General features: G+C 45.4%; 2 protein-coding genes across 3 annotated transcripts in view; one reads left to right on the top strand and one right to left on the bottom strand.

Moving 5' to 3' along the window:
• The window catches only part of Gipc2 (GIPC PDZ domain containing family member 2), a 62,769-nt gene extending 40,099 nt beyond the window's left edge, over positions 1-22,670 (top strand). The window contains exons 4-6 of the mRNA XM_051166053.1: positions 6,062-6,168; positions 13,978-14,059; positions 22,439-22,670. Of these exons, the coding sequence (XP_051022010.1) occupies positions 6,062-6,168; positions 13,978-14,059; positions 22,439-22,584 (335 nt within the window). The 3' untranslated portion in view covers positions 22,585-22,670. The remainder of the gene's footprint in view (positions 1-6,061; positions 6,169-13,977; positions 14,060-22,438) is intronic.
• Fubp1 (far upstream element binding protein 1) overlaps positions 1-22,677 on the bottom strand; it is a 909,332-nt gene that overhangs the window by 113,857 nt on the left and 772,798 nt on the right. The window lies entirely within an intron of this gene.

The raw sequence follows: 22,677 nt of genomic DNA, 5'->3' as shown, positions 1-22,677 counted from the left end.
GTAAAACTGGTCTAAGTATTTTCAGTGTAAGACCCAACTATTTACCAACATAGGGACTTTTTCTCAGCAAGCTGTAAACCCTTATAAAAAACAAAAATTTGTCAGGTGTAGTGATACACACCTTTGATCCCAGCACTCAGGAGGTAGAGGCAGGCAGATCTCTGTGAGTCTGAGACCAGCCTGGTCCATGTAGTGAGTACAACTCCCTCCCAACACCCTTTCCCCCAAAAGAATTAGAAAGAAAGAGGGAAAGAAAAGAAAAAAAACGGCACTGGGATGTAGCTCAGTTGTAGAGTGTTTGCCTAGAATGGCAAAGCCCAGGTTTGGTACCAATCAGGACTTTCAAAGTCTTCACCCTGTAATCTCACCACGTGGGAGCTGAACACAGGATGACCAGGGATTGAAGATCACCTTTGACTACATATTAAATTCAAGGCCAAGCCGGGTGTGGTGGCGCACGCCTTTAATCCTAGCGCTCGGGAGGCAGAGGCAGGCGGATCACTGAGTTCAAGGCCAGCCTGGTCTACAAAAGCGAGTCCAGGACAGCCAAGGCTACACAGGGAAACCCTGTCTCGAAAAACCAAAAAAAAAAAAAATAAATATAAATAAATAAATAAATAAAATAAAAAATAAAAAAAAAAATAAAATAAATTCAAGGCCAATCTGGGCTACATGAGACCATGTCTCTAAACAAACAAACAAACAAAAACAACTACAAAGTTGTCATTAAAAACATGATATGTCTGTAATACACATACATGCACCAGATGTAGTTGCTAACTCTCTGTTTAGAGCCTTGGCCAAAGCGAACGCCCTCCATGCCCAGCCCTTTGATCTGTGCCCAAGTAGCCTAAGCCTGGGAGGGAATTTCAGATGAGTCACTCCCAGGAATGCTGCAGAGTGAAAGTGCAGAGTCACCCAGTGGGGCAGGACCCTGGAACTCTCCTCTCCTTGCTTTTGGAGTCTTTGACTTTGCAGGACCCATGGCCTGGAACACTCCTCTGCTCTGTTCTGCGGGGCATTGAAGACAAGATAGTATAGTTTTACAACCAAGTTTAGTTGGTTAGGGGACAAGACAGTTTTGGATCAAGATAAAGAAGTTAAGCTATTAGAGTTGAGATAGGATAGATATTGAATCTCATTCGGAAGTTTAGACCCAACAAGACAGGAAAGACACCTACTTCAAACTGGATGAATGCAGATGGCCAAGTCACTATGAATATAACATGGATAGAACTCATTATTCTCATGATTGTCACATGGCTCTCCCTGCTGTGTGTAGTTTGTTTTATACATGTGTAATAAAATAAAAGTATTAAAAAAAAAACTGTGGTGGGGTCTGTTCCTAGTGAACTCAGTATTTATCTGCTCCTGAGACTAGGTCAGTTCTGGGAACCCTGAGATACCAGGTACCTTGGCCTTGTAGCACTGTGACCATTCAAACACTCTGTCTGTAACATAAGGAAGTTGCTTGTTCTCTCTGTGTGTTGTGCAGCTCAAGATGGATGGTGCAGGAATGCTTGGTAGGTTAGGGGAGAGACACCCCTCCCTACCTCCTCACCCCTACCCCCACCCCCATTTCCCTTGCTGGGATGGAGGGACAGAGACCAGAGTCCTGGTATTACCTTCCTCATCAACCTGGATGGTCTCAATACCCTTCAAGGCCTCCCACCAACGGAGAGACCCTGGAGGCTCTCCAGTGGAGTACCTGTGAGGGGCTTTGCTTAAATCTGTCCACTGTGGGGGGCAGGGTGGGAGCACTGAGTGGAACCCTGGGAGGTTTATCTGCTGTACCTCTGAATTGAAGGGCGACATTATATGGCTTTGTTTAAGAGAGGGTAAAAATTTGTGTTAATTAAGACAAAGAGACAGAGGCAGAGAGTGAAGAGAGAGGCCTGTGTTTCTGGTGTTTGAAGTGACAACCTTTTGCGTGTTTCTCATTTTCAGTGAGAATGTGAATAGTTCTGGAGGGAGTGAAGAGCAGACCCCTCCCTTCTTACCCCCTCTCCCCTCCCTCCTTCTCTCCTTCCTTCCTCCCTCCTTCCCCCCTCCCCTAGCCCCCTCTCTCAAGGTGGTAGCAGTTTGCTAATAGGAGCAGCAGTGTCAGGCCCAGTGTCCTCCCTGCCTTAGTTCCCTGGGTGCCTGCTCAGCCCTGTGGAAACCATTCTGCTTACAGAGAAGGACTTCAGCCCTCAAGCTGTCAATGGAGGTCCCGAGGATGCTGACTTGGGCATCGAGAGTCTAAAGTCCTGTGGATCGCAATACAGGTTTGACAAAAGGGAGCTTGTTCCATAGGGTGAACTATTAACCACGGCCTTTAGAACACCACGGTGAGCCACACTGGAAACCAAGTGTGAAGGTGGAGGCTAGTGGATCTCAGAACAAAGTCCCCACAAGATGTCCTGAAAGGCCAGAGCACTTGGCCATGGTGGCTCAAGTTCAGAGGCAGAAGGAACACTGGAATTTGAAGCAGGCCCATCCCATATAATGAGTTCCAGGCCACCCTGAGCTGCTAAGTGAGATTTTTCTTTTCTTTCTTTCTTTTCTTTCTTTCTTTCTTTCTTTCTGTCTGTCTGTCTTTCTTTTTTTTTTTAAAGGCAGATCATATAATTTTGAGGAGTTAGAAAAATGAAATGAGCCTGTACTTTCAGCTGAAATCCAATGAGAAATAAATATATATATTTATATTTATACAAGTAGTCTCTGCAAGCTGCTCAAATCTTAGGAAAGCCTGGGTGATGCCAGTCTGGAGGCTGTCTAAACCAGAGCTTAACTTCTGCTTTGGTGCCACCAAGTGGTTGGCTTGGAGGTGACATTCTCCAAGAAAAAGACGCCTGTCAAAGAAAAGATAAAAAATAATTCTGTGATAAGGGATATTTTGGGGGCAGTGGCAACATTTCTCATGGTACTTATTGATGGGTGCAATAAGAGGTTGCACAGACAAATAGAATACCAAGAGTGAGCCCAGTGTCAGCTGTGGGCTGTGGGTGATGGCGTCAGTCAGTGTATGTTCCCTGCCTTGGTGGGGGTGCTGCATGGGTGATCGTCTGTGGGGGCGTGGAGTATATGGAGAAACTTCTGTAGTGTTTGTTCACTTTGTACAGCTCTAAGAGCCAGTTATTACTAATAAATACTCTTCTACTCTGCATAATTTCCCCTTCTAGATTCTGGTGTTGTGGGAGCAGAGTAAGATAGAGGCAGAGGCAGGCACATTGCTGTGAGTTCGAGGCCAGCCTGGTCTACAAAGAGATTTCTGGGACAGCCAAGGCTACACAGAGAAACTCTGTTCAAAAACCAAAAAGAAAGAGGAGAAGGAGGAGGAAGAGGAAGTGGAGGAGGAGCAGAAGAGGGAGGAGGAGCGTAGACTTGCCCTAGCTTCATTTCTGCTGATGTGATAAAGTACCCTGGCAGACAGTGGAGAGAATATTTGTTTTAGCTCAGTTCAAGGCTATTGCCCATCATAGCAGGACGGCCTGGGTGACAGGAGCTGAAAACAGTCATTCCTGGTCTACTGTGGAGAGCAGAGAGAATGAATGCACACATGCTTACCACGCAGCTCAGTTTCTCTACACGCACACAATCCAGGACCTGAGCTCAGGGAGTGGAGCTGCACACTCTGAGGCTGGGTCTGCTCACATCTATTCTTATGCCCAAGACAGTGCCCCAGTCCAGGGTGTGGTGGTGCATGCCTTTAATCCCAGCAGAGGCAGACAGATCTCTGTGAGTTCGAGGCTAGCCTGGTCCAGGACAGCCAAGGCTATACAGAGAAATCCTGTCTTGAAAACCAAAACAAAACAAAACAAAACAAAGTGCTCCATAGACACATCAGGCCAATCTGCTCTATGCAGTCTCTCACTGAGATTGTATCAAGTTATCAACTAAAGCCACTGATCACAGATGTCATCTGTAGAGGCTGCTGAATTCACAGCGCTGATCATGTCCTTCTGAAGCTGCCGAGTCCAGCATCTGCGCCCTTAGCTTTGTAAACACCAGAGTCCTACTATTTGTCCAGTGACTAGGGAGCTAGATCATCTTCCAGGAGTCGATTGTGTTCAGCAACCTTTGAGCTAACAGACACTCAATTAGACACATGTATGTAACACTAGAATAAACACACACACACAAGTGTTAAGTGAGCAGTTTGCTGTCTACTCTGTAGGAAATATTTTTTTTTTGAAGACAAAGTATGCTGGGTAGGTGCCATGGTGACACTGCGGTGGCGGTTCTGTGTGCTGTTTAGTCGGTAGTGGAATGAAGTGGAGTGGTCTCGGCACATGCACACTGCATGTTTTTGAGCTCTGTTAGTACGTGGCAAAACTTGAGTGTAGTGTGTGCACTCACCTGTGTTGTTCAGTTGTTGGTACCATTCAGCTAAGCCTGCCTTCCCTGCTCTAAGGATGTGACCCTGGGAACGCTCCCATCGCTGGCCAGTGCTGGTGACAGAATGACCTATTCTTTCTCATTGGACACTCTTTGGACCTCTGCTCTGAGCAGCTGAGGATCCTGTCTTCCCTGGGGACACATAGTGGCTGGCCAGGCCAGCGCAGTAAGCTCTCAGGTGCAGCTTTACTGTTCTGAGAAGCTGCTCAGGCCCACTAACATTTGGACCCCATCTCACCACCATTTATCGCTTTTCTCCTTGTGTGGAGTCTGCCTATTCATCCCGTGGTAACTTTATGAGGGAAACTTGTGTTTTGGAGTTTCTGACCCTAAATTCAGGTTAAAATAAATGTGTAAGAGTCTGAATCACATTGCTCTAGATTCTCAGCAAGAAAACAGAACTTGGCAGAGGATGCTAGCCAGTCTAGGGTTCTTATCAAGAACGAATCTACATGTCCCTGCAATGTCTGCACCTCTACTATAGCCTGCACAGACCTCGCTTCCTTCTCGCACTTGGCAGCACATTCTGCAAAGTGCTCACTGTCTCCGCGCTCAGCTGTCTGCTTGGTGGTCCCTAAGCCGCACGCAGGAAGAACACAGCCAAGGGGGCTTGTCCACATTTGCAGAGCTTATGGGTCGGTAGCCTGTACTTATTTAGACTCTGATTTCTTTTTAATTTTTGTCAGAGTGTTATTTTTAAAGGGCTGGGCTTAATGGCTTAAATTGGAAAACAAATCAGGAAATTCATACAAACCTCTGAGTATCCACTTTCTTTGCCAAACAGGGAATCTGGCTAAGCAGATTCCCACGGGGCATTTGGGATGTGCACTATTTGAGAGGTCTGGATGGGACACACCCCTTCCAATCACCTCCCTCCCCTTTCCCTCGGTTTGTTGATGCCTAGGATTGGCCCAGGGACAGGGTGGCCTCTCTTGGATGGCCACTGGTGACTGTGGGGAGTTCCTTCTTTGGAACTGCCCCAGCTTTTCTTTCTTTCTCACCTCAATCTGTAGTATGTTTCCTTTGAATCCATTCTTTAAGCTTCTGGTCAGCATGGGGATGCCGCATGGTGTGCAGAGTGAAGAGTTTGGGATCATGGGATATGGTTTTAGCTGACTCCCTTCCTCAGCCTTGCTGGGATTCACCATGCCTGGCATGACTTGGTGCTGAATCCCAGCCGCACTGACTTTAACTCCCTTATTTGTAAAACGGGGTTGATAACACCAGGCTGCACAGGGCAGTCTGTGTGGTAGGTGGTATTTTTTTTTTTTTTTTTGTCTACAAAGCATCAACTCACAGCGCTCCTGTCTCTTCTATCAGACTTCTCTCATTCCCATCTTTATGACCAAGATGAAGTCCAGGCGAGAGATTTCCTCGTTGCTATCCGGACCCTCCACCTCTTTGCTCTGAGAATAAAGCCAGCTCCTGTTGTTTCTTTGCCAAAGCTTCCAGCCTTTTTTTTTACCTATACGCTTTTTTCTTGTAGACGCATGTGTCCCATAGACACTCCTATACAGGAATAGTGGAAGCCAGGTGGCTTGTGGTGTTTCAGGTAATTCTGGAAGAAGCTGCATCCTTTATCAAGTCTGCCGTTGTTTCCTGGAGGGAACCACTCTGCTTTCACACAGCATGTTCAGATTCTTTCTGAGCTCATGGCTTTCCTACTCACATGTTTTTACAGAAATTGGACCAAGGTCGAAAGGCGGAAAGACATCAACAGAAAAAATTGGTACGTCCAGAGGGACTCTTCGCCTGAGACCCAAGGGCCCCGCGACAGTAGAAGAACTGGTATGCTAAGATCATTTAATCCCCAGTCTGTTTGGAAGTGAACAGTTTATTAGAGATGGAAATAAAGCGAAAATAATCCTAGTGAGTAAGATGCACTTGGGGGCCAAAGTGTGTGCTTTGAATTCTTTTCCTCTTCGTGCAACATGAAAGCCACTGAGACACTAAGAGGAAAAGACACCAGCGAGTAGGAAGAGCCACTGTGGCCCTCGGGAGCCCCCCTCTCCTGCACATCACCGGTCGAGACTTGTCTGTGTGCACGTGTACTATCTAGACCTTATGGAGGCTGTTGTAACGAGAGACTGTATTTGTGACATTCCATCTCCTAAGACAAATGTCCTCTAGTCCTCTCCGACTCATGCTTCCCTGCTACACATTCCTCCTGCCAGCAAAACCTCCTAGATCCAGCTCTGCATATGCCAGACTGCACCCCACCCCCTCCGCTGAGAGAGACTCCAGGCACCTCTGCTCGGTCTGTGCACTGCAGGCTGCTGGGTCAGTCATTCCCTGCTCTCCTCCCTCTTTCCTTCTGTGCTGGGCACAGCTGCCAGGATTGTCCTTTCGAGATGTGTGTGTGTGTGTGTGTGTGTGTGTGTGTGTGTTTCCTGTGTTGTTGAGAGTAAAAGTTAAGACTCACTGACCCCCAATTTCTACTCTGCTCTCATCTCTCATCCCCCACTCCCCCTGCCTCAGGTGGGTTTCTCCTGCTCCTCCCAGTGTTTCCTGTGCTCAGGGTACTGGTGCTGCTGTCATCACCGGCACCTTCCCAGTGTACTCTCACTTTCTTCATGTTTTTTGTGTGCCTGTTCCTCACCTGAATATCTGGCACACATTGCAATTCTCTCTGCCTTTCTTATTTTGTTTTTTGTTTTTGTTTTTTCCAGACAGGGTTTCTCTGTGTAGCCTTGGCTGTCTGGGACTCACTTTGTAGACCAGGCCAGCCTCGAACTCACAGCAATTCCCTCTGACTCTGCCTCCCAAGTGCTGGGATTAAAGGCATATGCCACCATGCCTGGCCTGCCTTTTCTACTTTGTAATTTTTTATTTTTTTATTTTTTAAAAAAGCACCAAATACTGCTGGACTTGCATCTTTATTTTGACTAGTTTCATGCATTTTAGTTCATATTCTTGGTCACCTAGAATAGGAACACACATTTTTTCAGGACTAATGAATTAATTATGGGTTTAATTTAGGTTGAGAAAATCAAGGGCTTCACTTATTGACTGTGCCAATGCAAAGATCAATATTTGAGTGGAAAATACCAGAAGGTGAAGAGACAATGAGGGGAAACGGGAAAAGGGAAAGGGGAAAGAAGAGAATCTACCTGTTGCAGTGAGGACAGTGGAAGATGAAGTAGAGGCCAAGGCACCTGAGACTTATAGCTCCTGAGGGCAGAGCCCAGGCACTGGGCCCTCACAGTCTCTATGTGTGAACTCTGCCCTCTGACCCCCAGGCACTGGGCCTTTCCAGCCTGTGTATGAACTGTTTAATGCAGCCAAGTAAGACTTTATATATAGCAAGGTCAACAGGATCTATTCTGATCCCACTTTCCCTAGCCCCCAGGCAAGAATACAATCGCCTGAATAGCTCCATGTAAGAACTTCCTTAATCCTCAGGGTAGTTCCCTGTAAGGACTTCCCTATTTCTCTGGGTAGTCAATCCAAAGATAGCCTAGAACACAAGACCTCCTTCAGCAAGGGTCAACAACTCAAAGGTCACAGCTTGCAGCCTAAGCATAGGATTTCTAACATGTCTGAATTTAGCATGGCTCCCCACAACTGGACCTTTCCAGCCTGTGTGTGAACTCTGCCCTCTGAGCCTCAGGCACTGGGCCCTTCTAGCCTGTGTGTGAACTCTGCCCTCTGATCCCAAGGCACTGGGCCCTTCCAGCCTGTGTGTGAACTCTGCCCTCTGACCCCCAGGCTTACAGAACAGAGGGTGAGTCGAGTGACTAGTTAGGGTGCTGCTTACAGAGTGGTCCCCAGAGCTTGTTGGATGACAGGTGTCCAGGGTCAGCGAAGGGCTGGTTCGATGGAGCAGATACTTAACGAACCAATAAGTCAAGGGTGCCTCTGGGACTTCGTGAGGAGGATGGTGAGTTAGCAACTCATGCCGGGAATGCAGCGCAGCAAGCTCAGGAAGGTGCTCAGCTCTCAAGGTTAGAGGGGGGCTTCCTGAGACAGCTAACCTAATCTAGAACCTCCCTTACAGAGATAGGTTTCTCCCCTGATCCCACATCTCCTCACGGTGAAAGTGAAAAGTAGCCATCACAGAGGCAGACAGCTGTGAGACACAGGGGACCCACAGCATTCTGAAAATGCAATGAGTTCTGTGCAGAGCAACAGGCAGGCAAGAGGCGAGCCATTTCCTTTGCTCGCTACACTGCCAGGTGTGGGGCTGAAGACTGTCATTGTGCCTCGAGTCACTGAACAAACCCCAGTGGAAGACAGAGATCTGAGAGAGAATTGTGAAGTGAGTGGGCAGGAGCTTGCGGTGGGTGCTGGGAGAATGCTCTCCTCATTCTGTGAGGAAAAATGAGCAGGCTTGCCTCAGTGTGCAGAGGGAATGGGGTGGGTTGGGCACCTTCTTGTCCTGTGGGATGAGCATAATAGTTAACACAACTAATGACTGTCTGTTGAGCATCGTGCTATAAAGGAGGTGCTGCAATGAAAAGGTGTGTGTGTGTGTGTGTGTGTGTGTGTGTGTGTGTGTGTGTGTGTGGTCTATTTGGGGAGCTAGGAGAAAGTTATTCAAATGTAAACATTAAAAATCCACAGATTTGCCTAGTCTGCTTAATTAAACAGGTCAATTAAAATTAGCTCTTAATGAAAAGAAGAAAACAAAAAAAAAAGAAGAAAAAGAAAAGAAGCTGGTTTGATGCTAATCCTAACTTGGTGCAAATAGCCTGCAATCAAGTATCTGAAGGATTTGAAGAACGCACAGTATTTGAAACAGTCTCGTTTCTAACCTGACAGAAACACAGGAAGCTGAGGGTGTGCTGTTCCAAGCCCAGACCTTGTTCTTTCTTCATTGTGTTTGCTGAGCCTGGCACAGTCTGGGCACTGGTGCTACAAGAATGAATAAAGACCCCTTTCTCCCTTAGAGAGAGATAGAGTAGGTAGGGGGGATGGGGGGCGGGAAGAGAGAGAGAGATGAAGAGATCAGGGGACAGGGCTGAAGCACAATTCAGGACACACAGTGTCACAGTGAAGATGCTGTCAGGGACAAGGGAGCACGAGAAATCAGCAAGCAGTTCCCTCTAGTGACAAGAGTTGGTGCAATTGGAAGATGCATTATGAAACAATCATGCGTTTGGGGAGAGTGCAAGCTGCCTGTGAGATGGGAGAGTGGGTGCTCGAAGTACCTGGTGGGTGGTGATGCTGCTGGAGGAAGAGATGGGGTGAGGGTGTGAAAGGTCCTGTGGTTAATTGGGGATCTGTTTAAAAATTGTGGAGGCAGCAGCACTATCAATTGTGTGTTTTAGAAACTTCCCTTGTTCAAGGGGGTGTGCTGTTGAACAGGACGGATTTGAGAGGGAACGGCAGGGAAGAAAATTAGGAAACCTCTGCCTGAAAGAAAGGATGAGGACCCAAACAAACACAATGTAGCTGGAAAGAGGTGATGAATCAAAAGTTTCTCCAGAAGCCAATGGCCAGATACTGGTGGCATTAGTGTGTGAGGAACACTGCCACCTGTCACCACAGCTCACATTGTGGCCAGGTAGAAACAGGTTAATATCTGATTACTGGATGCTTTAGTTACTGTTCTATTGCTGGGAAGAGATGCCATGGCCAAAGCAACTTATAGAAGGAAGAGTTTATTTGGCTTATGGTTCCAGAGGGTGAGTCTATGACCTTCATAGTGGGGAGCATGGCAGCAGGCAGGTGTGCACAGCATTGTAGAAATAGCTGAGTGCTCACATCTGGTCCACCAGCAGGGGGCAGGGGAAGGGGCAGCACACATACTAACTAGGCATGGTGTGGGCTTCTGGAATTTCAAAGCTTATCTCCAGAGACACACCTCTTCCAACTAGGCCACACCTCCTAATCCTTCCCACATAGTTCCACTAAGTGCAGACCAAACATTCAAGTGTACGAGCCTCTGAGGACCATTCTCACTCAAACCATGGCAACTAAAAACCACTGCAACGAAACAGGAGCAATCTGTTTTACCATTTACTTTTCTGAAGTTTAGTTCTTATAAAGAACTTATGAGGTAGCTTGGGTATTACTCGGTGGCAGGATGCCTGCCTCCAATGTATAAGACTTGGGTTTGATTCCCATAAGGCAGTGCATTCACACTAATAACGTTCTTACAGATTTACACACATACACTTTAGATAGCCACATACATAACCACATGCAAACACATGTGGTCATACATGCACACGCATGCAATCACACATGCACATAGAAACACTAACAAATGCCACACACACACACACACACACACACACACACACACACTGACATACACACACACATACCAATGTTGTGGTCAATTTATAAGTAGGGCCTCATGTTTAACATTAACCCTATAATTATTTTACGGTGGTATTTTATTTTTTCTTTCTTTCTTTTTAGTTTTTTGAGACAGGGTTTCTTTGTGTAACTTTGGCTGTCCTGGACTTGTTTCATAGACCAGGCTGCTCTCAAACTCACAGAGATCACCTGCCTCTGCCTCCTGAGTGCTGGGATTAATACTTATACACAGTTACCCATACATATACACACAGCCCACACATTTGACATACATACACACATGTGAATGAGCTCTTGTGTGCATGTGTGTAATATTTGACTGTGAATTGCATGAGAGGATGTGTATGTTATGTGCACATGTAGAGGGAAATTGGGGTGTACACATGTGTATGTGAATGTATGGGGAGAGAGAGAGACAGAGAGAGAGAGGGAGGGAGGGAGGGGAGAGAGAGAAAGGGAGGGAGAGAGAGAGGGAGGGAGAGAGGAGAGGGAGGGAGGGAGGGAGGAGGGAGAGAGAGAGGGAGGGAGGGTGGGAGAGAGAGAGAGGGAAAGAGGGAGGGAGGGAGGGAGGGAGGGAGAGAGAGAGGGAGGAGGGGAGGAGAGAGGGAGGAAGAGAAGAGGGGGAGGGAGGGAGGGAGAGAGAGAGGGAGAGAGGGAGGGAGGGAGGGAGAGAGAGAGAGAGGGAGAGAGAGAGAGAGAGAGAGAGAGAGAGAGAGAGAGAGATCCTTTAGTGTCACAGGCCCCTTAATAGTCATGTGACTATTCTCCAGGCCCAGTGGGATTTCTCTTTCTCCTCCTCCTCCTCCTCCTCCTCCTCCTCCTCCTCCTCCTTAATTTATTTATTTATTTGGTTTTTCAAGATAGTTTCTCTGTTTTCAGTCCTGGAACTCATTCTGTAGACCAGGCTGGCCTTGAACTCACAGAGGCCTGCCTCTGCCTCCTGCTGGGATTAAAGGCGTGCATCACCACTGCCTGGCCAGCCCATGGGACTTCTTACAGTAAATGTACTTCTATCAGACTTTACACATTCACATGGGCTTTCCACTTGAAGTGTCTCTTTCCTGTGTGTCTAACATCTCTCCATTCTTGGAAACACAATTCTTACATTGCTTTCTTCTGAAGATTTCTGGCTTGTGTACCTATTATGGCCTTTACAACTATTGTCTAATCACATCTCTCCCTTGTAGGTGTAGTAGTTCCCAAGTAGTTCAGTACTTGGAACTGTGTTTTTTCTTTCTTTCTTTCTTTCTTTCTTTCTTTCTTTCTTTCTTTCTTTCTTTCTTTTTCTTTCTCTGTCTCTTCTTTTCCTTCATTTTAAATCCATAATAATTTTTTCAAAGTAGGTGAATTTAAAAAAATTTTTATTTAAGTAATTTATTCAGATTACATCTCAATTGTTATCCCTCACTTTTTTTTTTTCAAGACAGGTTCTCTCTGTGTATCCTTGGCTGTCCTGGACTCTCTTTGTAGACCAGGCTGGCCTTGAACTCACAAAAATCTGCCTGCCTCTGCCTCCCAAGTGCTGGGATTAAAGGCGTGCACCACTACGCCCGGCCTATCCTCTCACTTTTATCTTCCTGTTTCCCCTCCTTCCCTCTTTCATCCTATTCCCCCCTCCTCCAGGTCTGTGACAGAAGGGGACCTTGTTCTCCACTATAAGATGACAGCCTATCAGGTCTCTTCCTGGTAGCCTGCTTACTCTTCCTCTGAGTGTCACCAGGTCTCCCCACCCAGGGGAAGTGGTCAAATAGAGGGCACCAGAGTTCATGTCAGAGTCAGTCCCTGCTCTCCACACAATTGTGGAGAATGTGCTGTCCATTGGCTAGATCTGGATAGGGGTTCTAGGTTTACTGCATGTATTGTCCTTGGTTGGTACAGTAGTTTGAGCTGACCCTCCTGGGTCCAAATCCACCAGACTTAATGGTCTTCTTGTAGGTTTCTAGGACCCTTTAGATGCTTCTATTTCCCCATTCTTCCTTACCTCTCTCACCTAGAGTCCCAATAGGAAGTCCCAGTATCTATCCCAATCTCCGGCTAAGTGAAGACTTTCAGGGGACATCCCTTTTGGGCTAGTGTCCAATTATAAGTGACTATGTGCCATGTGTATCTTTCTGGGTCTGGGTTAACTCACTCAGGATGATTATTTCTAGTTCCATCCATTTGCCTGCAAATTTCAGGATTTCCTTGTTTTTAATAGCTGAATAGTATTCCATAGTATAAATGTACCAAAGTTTCTTTATCCATTCTTCTACTGAGGGACATCTAGGTTGTTTCCAGGTTCTGGCTATTATGAATAAGGCTGCTATGAACATGGTTGAGAATATGTCTTTGTTGTGTGGTGGTGCATCTTTTGGGTATATTCCAAGGAATGGAATAGCTGGGTCTTGAGGTAGCCCTATTACCAGTTTTCTGAGACAGCACCAGATTGATTTCCAAAGTGGTTGTACAAGTTTGCACTGTTACCAGCAATGAAGCAGTGTTCCCCTATCTCTACATCCTCACCAGCATGTGGTGTCACTTGAGTTTTTAATCTTAGCCATTCTGATGGGTGTAAGATGGAATCTCAGAGTCATTTTAATTTGCATTTCTCTGATGACTAAGAATGTTGAACATTTCTTTAAGTGTTTCTCAACCATTCAATATTCCTCTGTTGAGAATTCTCTGTTTAGTTCTGAGTCCCGTTTCTTAATTCGGTTATTTGGTTTATTTGTTTGTTTTTGTTTTTGTTTTTGTTTTTCGAGACAGAGTCTCTCTGTGTTATCTTGGCTAGCTTGGATTCACTTTGTAGACTAGGCTGGCCTTTAACTCACAGCGATCTGCCAGCCTCTGCCTCCCGAGTGCTGGGATTAAAGGCATGCGCCACCATGGCCAGTGGGTTATTTGGTTTGGTGGTGTTTAATTTCTTGAGTTCTTTATGTATTTTGGATATTAGCCCTTTGTCAGATGTAGGGTTGGTAAAGATCTTTTCCCAGTCTGTAGGTGGTCGCTTTGTTCTGTTGACAGTGTCTTCTGCCTTATACAAGCTTCTCAGCCTCATGAGGTCCCATTTATTAATTGCTGACCTTAAGGCCTAGGCTGTTGTTGTTCTGTTCAGGAAGTTGTCTCCTGTGCCAATGAGTTCCAGATTCTTTAAATCCATAATATTTTATGCTGACACTGTAGCTAAGTATTTACTGTATTGATTTATATTTAGCTGTAAGGTTATAATGTGTATTCCAGATATATCCACCAAAGTCAGCTAATGGACCAACTATTTTCTGCTGTGTGTGCCCTGACCATCAAGAAATTTAATTATGTAAATGCAATATCTTGTCTTTCTTTTTTTCACAGCCCTCTGAAGCCAAAGCAAAGGCAATTGAAAAGGTTGATGATCTCCTTGAGCTGTACATGGGAATTCGAGATGTTGACTTAGGTAAGACTAAACTGCCATGACAACTGTGCTGTTTACAAATGACACACAATTATGCTCTTCAAGACGAAGAGGATTTGTGGAGCACAAAAGAACATAAAAACAAGAAAGAATAATAATGATTTACCCAGTTACTTGTTGTGAGGTATTTGTGCTAAGTCAACTTTTAACATTTTGTTTTTGTTTTTGTTTTTTTTAACTTTTAACATTTTAGCTAGACTGAGTGTGGTGGTCTGTGCCTTCAACTCCAACACTCGGGAGACAGTGGCAGGAGGAGCTCTGTGAGTTCAAGGCCAGCCTGGCTTATACTATGTGTTCCAGAACAGTCAGAGCTACATAATAGAGAGAGACCCTATCTCAAAAACAAACAAAAAAAATTTTAGTTCATTTTTAACCTAGACACTGAATAGTAATACCATCATCACCATGTTGTGTTTATTAAAATATACATGAGAATATATAGATATGTGATGCACATGAGTCGCTTTCTTATCTGGTATGCGTCATTTGCATTACTGGCTAAGTTGTGCACTGTGATATTAAAGTTGTGCATCATTTAATAGGATTCCTGGAATAGGAAGAAAAGGATACAGAACTGAACAAGTTGGCTTGACACTGGGCTTTCTGGATGGTTCCTAGGTTATTTCTTATTCTATTATCAATGTGTCAAGGTCTTGACTTGTCAACTAAAACTCTAATAGTTACAAGTACTGCAAAACAAAACCAAAGCAAAGAACCCTAATTCCAACTGTATTTAAGGAGGAAACAATAATAAGAGAAATTTATGGTTTTTATAGCTAGAAAAAAAAAATCCAGAGAGGGATTTCGTGTTCAAAAATGGATCGCTCTGGGTCCTGTAGAGGTGTGCTGCTCCTGAGGATGTGTGTCCCCTCCCAGCTCTCATGCGGCAGCACACAACCACTGTAGCTCCAGCTCCAGGGCCTCTGATGCCCTCTTCTGGCCTCCACGGGCACTGCACACACATGGTGCACCTACATATGTGCAGTGAAAATACTCATACATACAACAAAAGAACTCCGGATGGGTAACTCCAGGATAATTATGGTGCCTGAGCAGCCACCTCTGTGTGACGGGAGGAGTTGGGATAGCAAAGAACAAACTGTTATGAGGAGAGAAAGAAATGGGAAAAGACTGGAAATCCATTAAGGAAGTGATAAGACAGCTGAACAGAAGAGGGACACAGAAAGGTGACTCAGGAAAAAAAAAAAAAAAAGCCACCAGCTCGAGGCTCAGGCTGTGCGGTTCCTGGCAGTGGGATTAAAGGAGCAGAAGCCTCATAGAGAAGGTAAGGCAGGAACTACAGGAAAAGCCTATGGCCTCCCAAGCCCAGGTGTGATTGGGGCTTTCGGTGAGACAGTGATTCCTCCAGCATGTCACTTGAAGAGGCGGCCCATTGTGTCATTCCTCATGATTCAAAGGGCTGTGGCTGGGAGCCATTGCTCTAAGAGATTATTGTTCAGAATTGAGCCCCATAGGCTCTGAGAATAAAGCACAATGCCAAGCCCATGTTAGAAATTATAAACAATAAGCTCGGCAGTGGTGGCGCACGCCTTTAATCCCAGCAGAGTGAGAGGCAGGCAGATCTCTGAGTGTTCAAGGCCAGCCTGGTCTATAAAGCAAGTCCAGGACAGCCAAGGCTAAAACAGGGAAACCCTGTCTAGAAAAAAAATTATAAAAAAAAAAACATGAAAATGGCAGGTTCAGCAGAAAGGAGAGGACACAGAATTACCCTTCAGTAAATGTTTTATTAGGAGAGAAAGGAGAACAGTAGGCCTTCAGGCCCAGAGAGGAGCTGTCGGGAGAGATAGCCACTCATTAGTGCATTTCCTGGGACTTCGGGAAAGAGCCTTGCTATTCTCAGAGTAAAGGTTGTGTGTGTGTGTGTGTGTGTGTGTGTGTGTGTGTGTGTATGTATGTGTGTGTGTATGTGTGTGTGTTTCTGTGTGTGTATGTATGTGTGTGTGTATGTGTGTGTGTGTGTTTCTGTGTGTGTATGTATGTGTGTGTGTATGTGTGCGTTTGTGTGTGTGTATGTATGTGTGTGTGTGTGTGTGTATGTGTGTGTTTGTGTGTGTATGTATGTGTATGTATGTGTGTATGTGTGTGTTTGTGTGTGTGTATGTATGTGTGTGTATGTGTGTGTTTGTGTGTGTGTATGTGTGTGTATGTGTGTGTTTGTGTGTGTGTGTGTGTGTAGTGAAAAAGGAAAACACACAGGGACAGAGACAGAGACAGAGACAGAGACAGAGACAGAGACAGAGACAGAGAGAGACTCATGGCTTCTCAGCTGTGATGGGGAGTCCCACACCATATGACTTAACCTGGCCTAGCTTGCATAATTCCTGTCATGGAGACAGGCACTAGTGGAGACCATAGACTTTCTCTCACAGTTACAGTGGGTGGGTGGGCTTGTCACTCCTTCCTCCATACTGGAGGACTCTATCGGTGTCAGCAGGCACCTAGTCTTGCTTCTAAGGGGCTGGCTGCAGCAAGGCATGGCCTAATTTCTCCCAGGCTTCCGCATCAGGCCACTGAAAGCAATAACAGTCAGGGAGCCTGAAGTCAACCCGCTACACCCACTGTATGGCACACAGCAGAGGAGGTAGTCAGACACACAGACTGGGAGGACGGCAGTGGGGTGTATGGTCTCGCCCTCCATGTCTGCGGGCTGGCCTCATTATCGTAGAACGGCTTCTCAGACTCACAGCCCTGAACCCAATACCAGAACGCTGATCAACCCTGAGCCACCTGTTGTTGCCCCCAGGGACTGAGACACTTGGCACCTGCTGCCTCGGCTCCTGTCAGGGTGTTTAAGGCTTTAGAGGTGTTTTAGAAGTTCAGAGACAGGTCTGCCCACACAGGTCTCAGAGTTTGTGTCCCCTCCTCTTGCTCCTGACACACTTGGGAGACACTCCCTCAGTTGGAGCATTAGTCACCCCATGGTGACTGAGAGGTTTGGGGAGCACAGGAGACCCTGCCTAACCCCACAGAATGCAAAGATAAGTGTAGGTAGCAGAAGCCTGCCATATGCAGAGAAGGGAAGGCTCTATTATCCACAACTTAAATGATGAGCAAGATATCCGAAAAATGGGAAACACAACCTCTACCCTCCCATTCACTACATCCTGCTTAACTATTGGAATCCTAGCCTTAACTGGCATACCATTCCTTACAGGATTCTACTCCAAAGACCTTATTATCGAGTCTATTAACACGTCGAATACCAACGCCTGAGCCCTTCTGATCACACTAATCGCAACCTCCCTAACAGCCGCCTACAGCATATGAACCATCTACTTCGTCACAATAACAAAACCACGATACCCCCCTCTAATTACAGTAAATGAAAACAACCCAAAACTCATAAACCCCATTAAACGACTAGCACTAGGCAGCATCTTCGCAGGATTCATCATTTCACATAACATCCCACCAATAAATACCCAAATCATAACTGTACCCTGACAGCTAAAAATAACAGCTCTATTCGTCACAATCCTAGGACTTTTTGTATCCCTAGAATTAAACAACTTTACTTTAAACCTAATCCCCAACAAAAACTCATCTTACTCTATATTCTCAACCCTACTAGGGTATTTTCCCCTTATCACCCATCGACTCATCCCCATAAAACCACTAAACTCAAGCATAAAAATTCCTATAATCACCCTAGACCAAACCTGATTAGAATCTGCCATCCCCAAATCCACATCAACTATCCACATTCTTATGTCAAAACTAGTATCCAACCAAAAAGGCCTGATCAAAATCTACTTTCTCTCATTCCTAGTATCACTAATCCTAACACTACTAATATTTATACCTAGTTATCTCAAGTGATTTCAATAATAATAAGCACCCCAATAAACAAAGACCACCCAGCCACAATCATCAATCAACTAGCTGCAACCCCTACTCCCCCCTATCCCATAATACCCAAATCATCTACCTCATAAACAGCCCAACTATCTATATCATAAATTTCCACCCCCACCTCAACATTATTATAATAACCAACAACATACATCATGAACAACTCCACAATAAACCCTAAAACCAACACACCTATAAACAATCAATTAGAACCCCAAGTCTCCGGATACTCCTCTATAGCTATGGCAGCCGTATAACCAAACACAACTAACATACCACCCAAATAAATAAAAAACACAATCAAACCTAAAAAAGACCCCCCAATACCCAACACCATAAAACAACCCACACACCCACTCAAAATTAAAACCAAGCCCCCATAAATAGGAGAAGGCTTCAACGCCAACCCTAAGCAACCCATTAAAAAGACAGAACTTAAAGTATAAATATAATTAGCCATTATTCTTACATAGCACTTAACTATGGCCAATGACATGAAAAATCATCGTTGTAACTCAACTACAAGAACACTAATGAAAAACATACGAAAATCACACCCGCTACTAAAAATCATTAACCACGCATTCATCGACTTACCTGCACCTTCTAACATCTCATCATGATGAAACTTCGGGTCCCTACTAGGTGTATGCTTAGTAGCACAAATTATCACCGGACTATTCCTAGCAATATACTACACCTCTGATACCTCAACAGCATTTTCATCCGTAACCCATATCTGCCGAGATGTAAACTACGGCTGACTAATCCGATACCTCCATGCAAATGGAGCCTCCATATTCTTCATATGCCTATTCATACACGTAGGACGAGGAATTTACTATGGCTCATACACCTTCATAGAAACCTGGAATATCGGCATCATTCTACTGTTCGCCGTAATAGCAACTGCATTTATAGGATATGTGCTTCCCCGAGGACAAATATCCTTCTGAGGAGCTACAGTCATCACTAATCTTCTCTTAGCAATCCCCTACATCGGCACCAACCTAGTAGAATGAATCTGAGGAGGATTCTCAGTAGACAAAGCTATCCTCACACGCTTCTTCGCATTTCACTTTATTCTCCCATTTATTATTGCAGCCCTAGCCATAGTCCACCTACTATTCCTTCATGAAACTGGATCTAACAATCCTACTGGAGTCAACTCCGATGCAGACAAAATCCCCTTTCACCCATATTATACAATAAAAGACCTCCTGGGCGCCCTACTTATATTAACAGCCCTACTTTTACTTGTACTCCGAAGGGAAGGCAGTTAGGGGGACAGCTGACATGTGACCCACATAGGCACAGAAGTGGCATAGGCTGTAAGTAAGAAAGACAAGAGTCTACCAGTTCAGCTGCCCGGGCCCCACATACACCTGACTATCCCGGTCTTAAAGGACCCAGAAGCCACTCTAACATGCTCTCTGTTTCTACCCTAGTTTCCTACTTTTCCTATTATTATGATTTCAGTATATTGTTACTTTATCTTATTTTTGAAAGCTTTTAGGTTCACCTTATTTCTATGATCTTGTTTACGTATTTTTCACTCTTGGGTGGTCTCCTCTTGACTTTTTCTTTCTGTTATAAAAGTTTTTCTTTCAACCTTTCCCTTCACATCCTCATTCGTTCTTCATTTCCTGAACCTCGGACCTCTTCTGGCCTCTCCCTTCCCTCCTCCTTTTATTTCCTAACTCTTGTCTCTCTACTAACCTTGAATAGTTTAAACCGCACCTCACAGTCTACTCTGTCCTTTTTGCTTCTCTGGTAATTGGCATTTTACCCCTAGGTTTTAGTCTAAGTGCAGTGCTGTGTCTTGTTCAGTTTGTTGTTGTTGATGTTTCAGTAGTTTGTTTTCTCGTCTGAGAGGTTCTTGGGATGGGACCTTGGGATCAGGCTGCTCACTAAGCCAGCTGAAACAGATGCGCTATCCAGCCAACAGACGCACACCTCTCAGCGTGGAAACACAAGGAAGCAAGAGGGAGGTAACAGGACTCCACAGAGAGTCAAAAGATCATAAATCCTCAATAAGTGAATTCAAAGATACTAACTAAAATGGGTACAATGTCAGATAAAGGATCAGAGACTTCACACAGGACACACAGAAACAGATGCATGAAGTAAGAAGTTAGTCTTTCCCAGCACTCAGGAGGCCAAGGCAGGTAGATCTCTGTGAGTTCGAGGCCAGCCTGGTCTACAAAGTGAGTCTAGGACAGCCAAGGCTACACAGAGAAACCTTGTCTTGAAAAAACAAAACAAACAAACAAACAAAATAAGAAAATAAGGCTGGGCGTGGTGGTGCAGGCCTTTGATCCCAGCACTCGGGAGGCAGAGGCAGGCGGATTGCTGTGAGTTCGAGGCCAGCCTGGTCTACACAGTGAGTCCAGGATGGCCAAGGCTACACAGAGAAACCCTGTCTCGAAAAACAAAACAAAACAAAACAAAAAAACCCTAACATTTATTCTATTAAAAGGCTAGAAACATGTAGGAAGGCAATTCAAATGATAGTTTCTAAGTCACTCTCACCTCCCCCTGCCTGCCCCACAATTCCTTTTATAGACGTTGATTAGAAAGGTATATGCTAATGGTGTTTCATAGTGAGGCATGCATTTCTCCTTGTGTTCCTTGCGTTGCTCAGTGAAATAGCCCACACTTGAAGAGCTCCTTCTAAGTTGAGATCAGTGGAATCTGGAGTACATTTTTATTTAAAAGTACAGTGCAGGGGCTGGAGGGATGGCTCATCAGTTAAGAGCACTGGCTGCTCTTTCAGAGAACCTGGCCTATATAGCATCCAAAAATATCTGTAACATCCAGTCCCAGGGGACGCCGCCTTCTAGCCTCCACGGCACTGCATATACAGGGCGCACAGACATACATGCAGATGAGACACTCCTACACATGAAAATAATAGATAAAATATTTTAAAAACATGTGTTGTAGCCAGGTGTGGTGGCGTACGTCTTTAATCCCACCACTCAAGAGGCAGAGGCAAGAGGATTTATGTGCGTTTGAGGCCTGCCTGGTCTACAGAGTGAGTCCAGGTCAGCCAGAGTTGTTACACAGAGAAACCCTGTCTCCCATGCCCTGCCCCCCAAATGTTGTAGGGCTGAGGGTGAAGCTCATAGGTAGAGCATCTATGTGGCATACGTGAGACCCTGAGTTGGGATCCCAGTAACACCCCCCATGTAACCACATGTACACACACACACACACACACACACACACACACACACACACACACACACGCATCCTACATAAGCACATGCATACACACACACTCCACACACACATATGCCTTCATATTCATATACACATATAATAAGTATTTAAATAATAGGTTAATTTTTATACTTAAAACTTGTTTAAATATTTACAAATACAGTGGAAACTGTATGTTGTCCAAAATGTTGTGGTGGTAGGAGTGTAAAAATATTCTTACAGTGGCCACAAGAGGTCAGCACTTAGCTGCACTTTTTTTTTTTTTTAAATTCTCTTTCTGGTTGTTTGTGCTAATAATGGGCCGGAGGAAAAATGTAGGTGGACTCCATGGGTTTCTAGCTCCCGGGGAAAGCCCTGTGGGAATCTGTACTTCTGGACACAACACGGGGCTTATGTACCTTCCCATGGAAGACAGACCGTATGGTGGTAATTTTCTATCATATGCCAGAAGGTGCTCAAGGAATAGGCTACAGAACTCAAACTGCCGTGCGGCAAGCTGTAAACTATCGCTTGGGTGAGGATAGAGTGTACGCCACCTATCTGGGAGTGGGGCTGTGGATGGGAGGGCCAGAGCGTGTTAGTGGCTGTGGGAGATGAGGAGCTGTGTGCCTGCACTAACTTTCCTGGTCAGGTTAGCCATGGGGTTTTCTTAGGGTATGTCTCTACCCGTCGGAATGCCAGAGGGCTGCAGAGAGGACTCGGTAAAGTACTTTTTTGTGGAAGCACAAGTTGGACCCACAGAGCTCCTGTAAAAGTCCTAGATGTGGTGTGTATGCTTTAAAACTTAGTGCTGGGGAGGTGGAGACAGGAGGATTCCTGGAGCTGGCCAGACAGCCAGTATAGCCTAACTGGCCAGCTCCCGGGCAGTGAAAGTGGGTGACATTTCAGGGATGACATTTGAGGTTGTGTCCTGGCCTCTATATGCACATGCCTACAGTCCACACCACACACGAAAACCAAGACAACCCAAAGCGAATGCCAGACTCTGCAGTGATGGGCTCTCAGGTTAGGACAAGGCAGTGCTGACGTGCTCATACCTGATACATTGGACAGCACTGAAACCTGCCCCATAGACACACACACACACACACACACACACACACACACCCTAAGTGAAAGTGTGTGTCACTTCGGGGCGAGGCATTGCCTTGGTACCATTTTTTTATTTTATTGTTTTATTTATTTATTTTTCCTGGTAGCATTTTTATCAGTCCTCTAATGCTAACTCATGGATGATTAATTTTTAATACTTATCATTGACAGCCACAACCATGTTCGAAGCTGGAAAAGACAAGAGCAACCCAGATGAATTTGCTGTGACCCTCGACGAGACTCTGGGAGACTTTGCCTTCCCTGACGAGTTCATGTTTGACGTCTGGGGCGCCATTAACGATGTGAAGCAAGGATGATGATGATGTGGACGAGCTTCCTGCGGAAATGGCCAGAGCTTCTCAAAGGCAGCCTTCCCAAGACTCTTACCTACCTTGTGAGCGCTGCTGTAC

This window comes from Acomys russatus, chromosome 23 (assembly GCF_903995435.1).
Source record: "Acomys russatus chromosome 23, mAcoRus1.1, whole genome shotgun sequence".
In the NCBI taxonomy this organism is placed as follows: domain Eukaryota; kingdom Metazoa; phylum Chordata; class Mammalia; order Rodentia; family Muridae; genus Acomys; species Acomys russatus.
The sequence above is the reverse complement of the archived record's forward strand: the minus strand, read 5'-3'. Positions and strand labels throughout refer to the sequence as shown.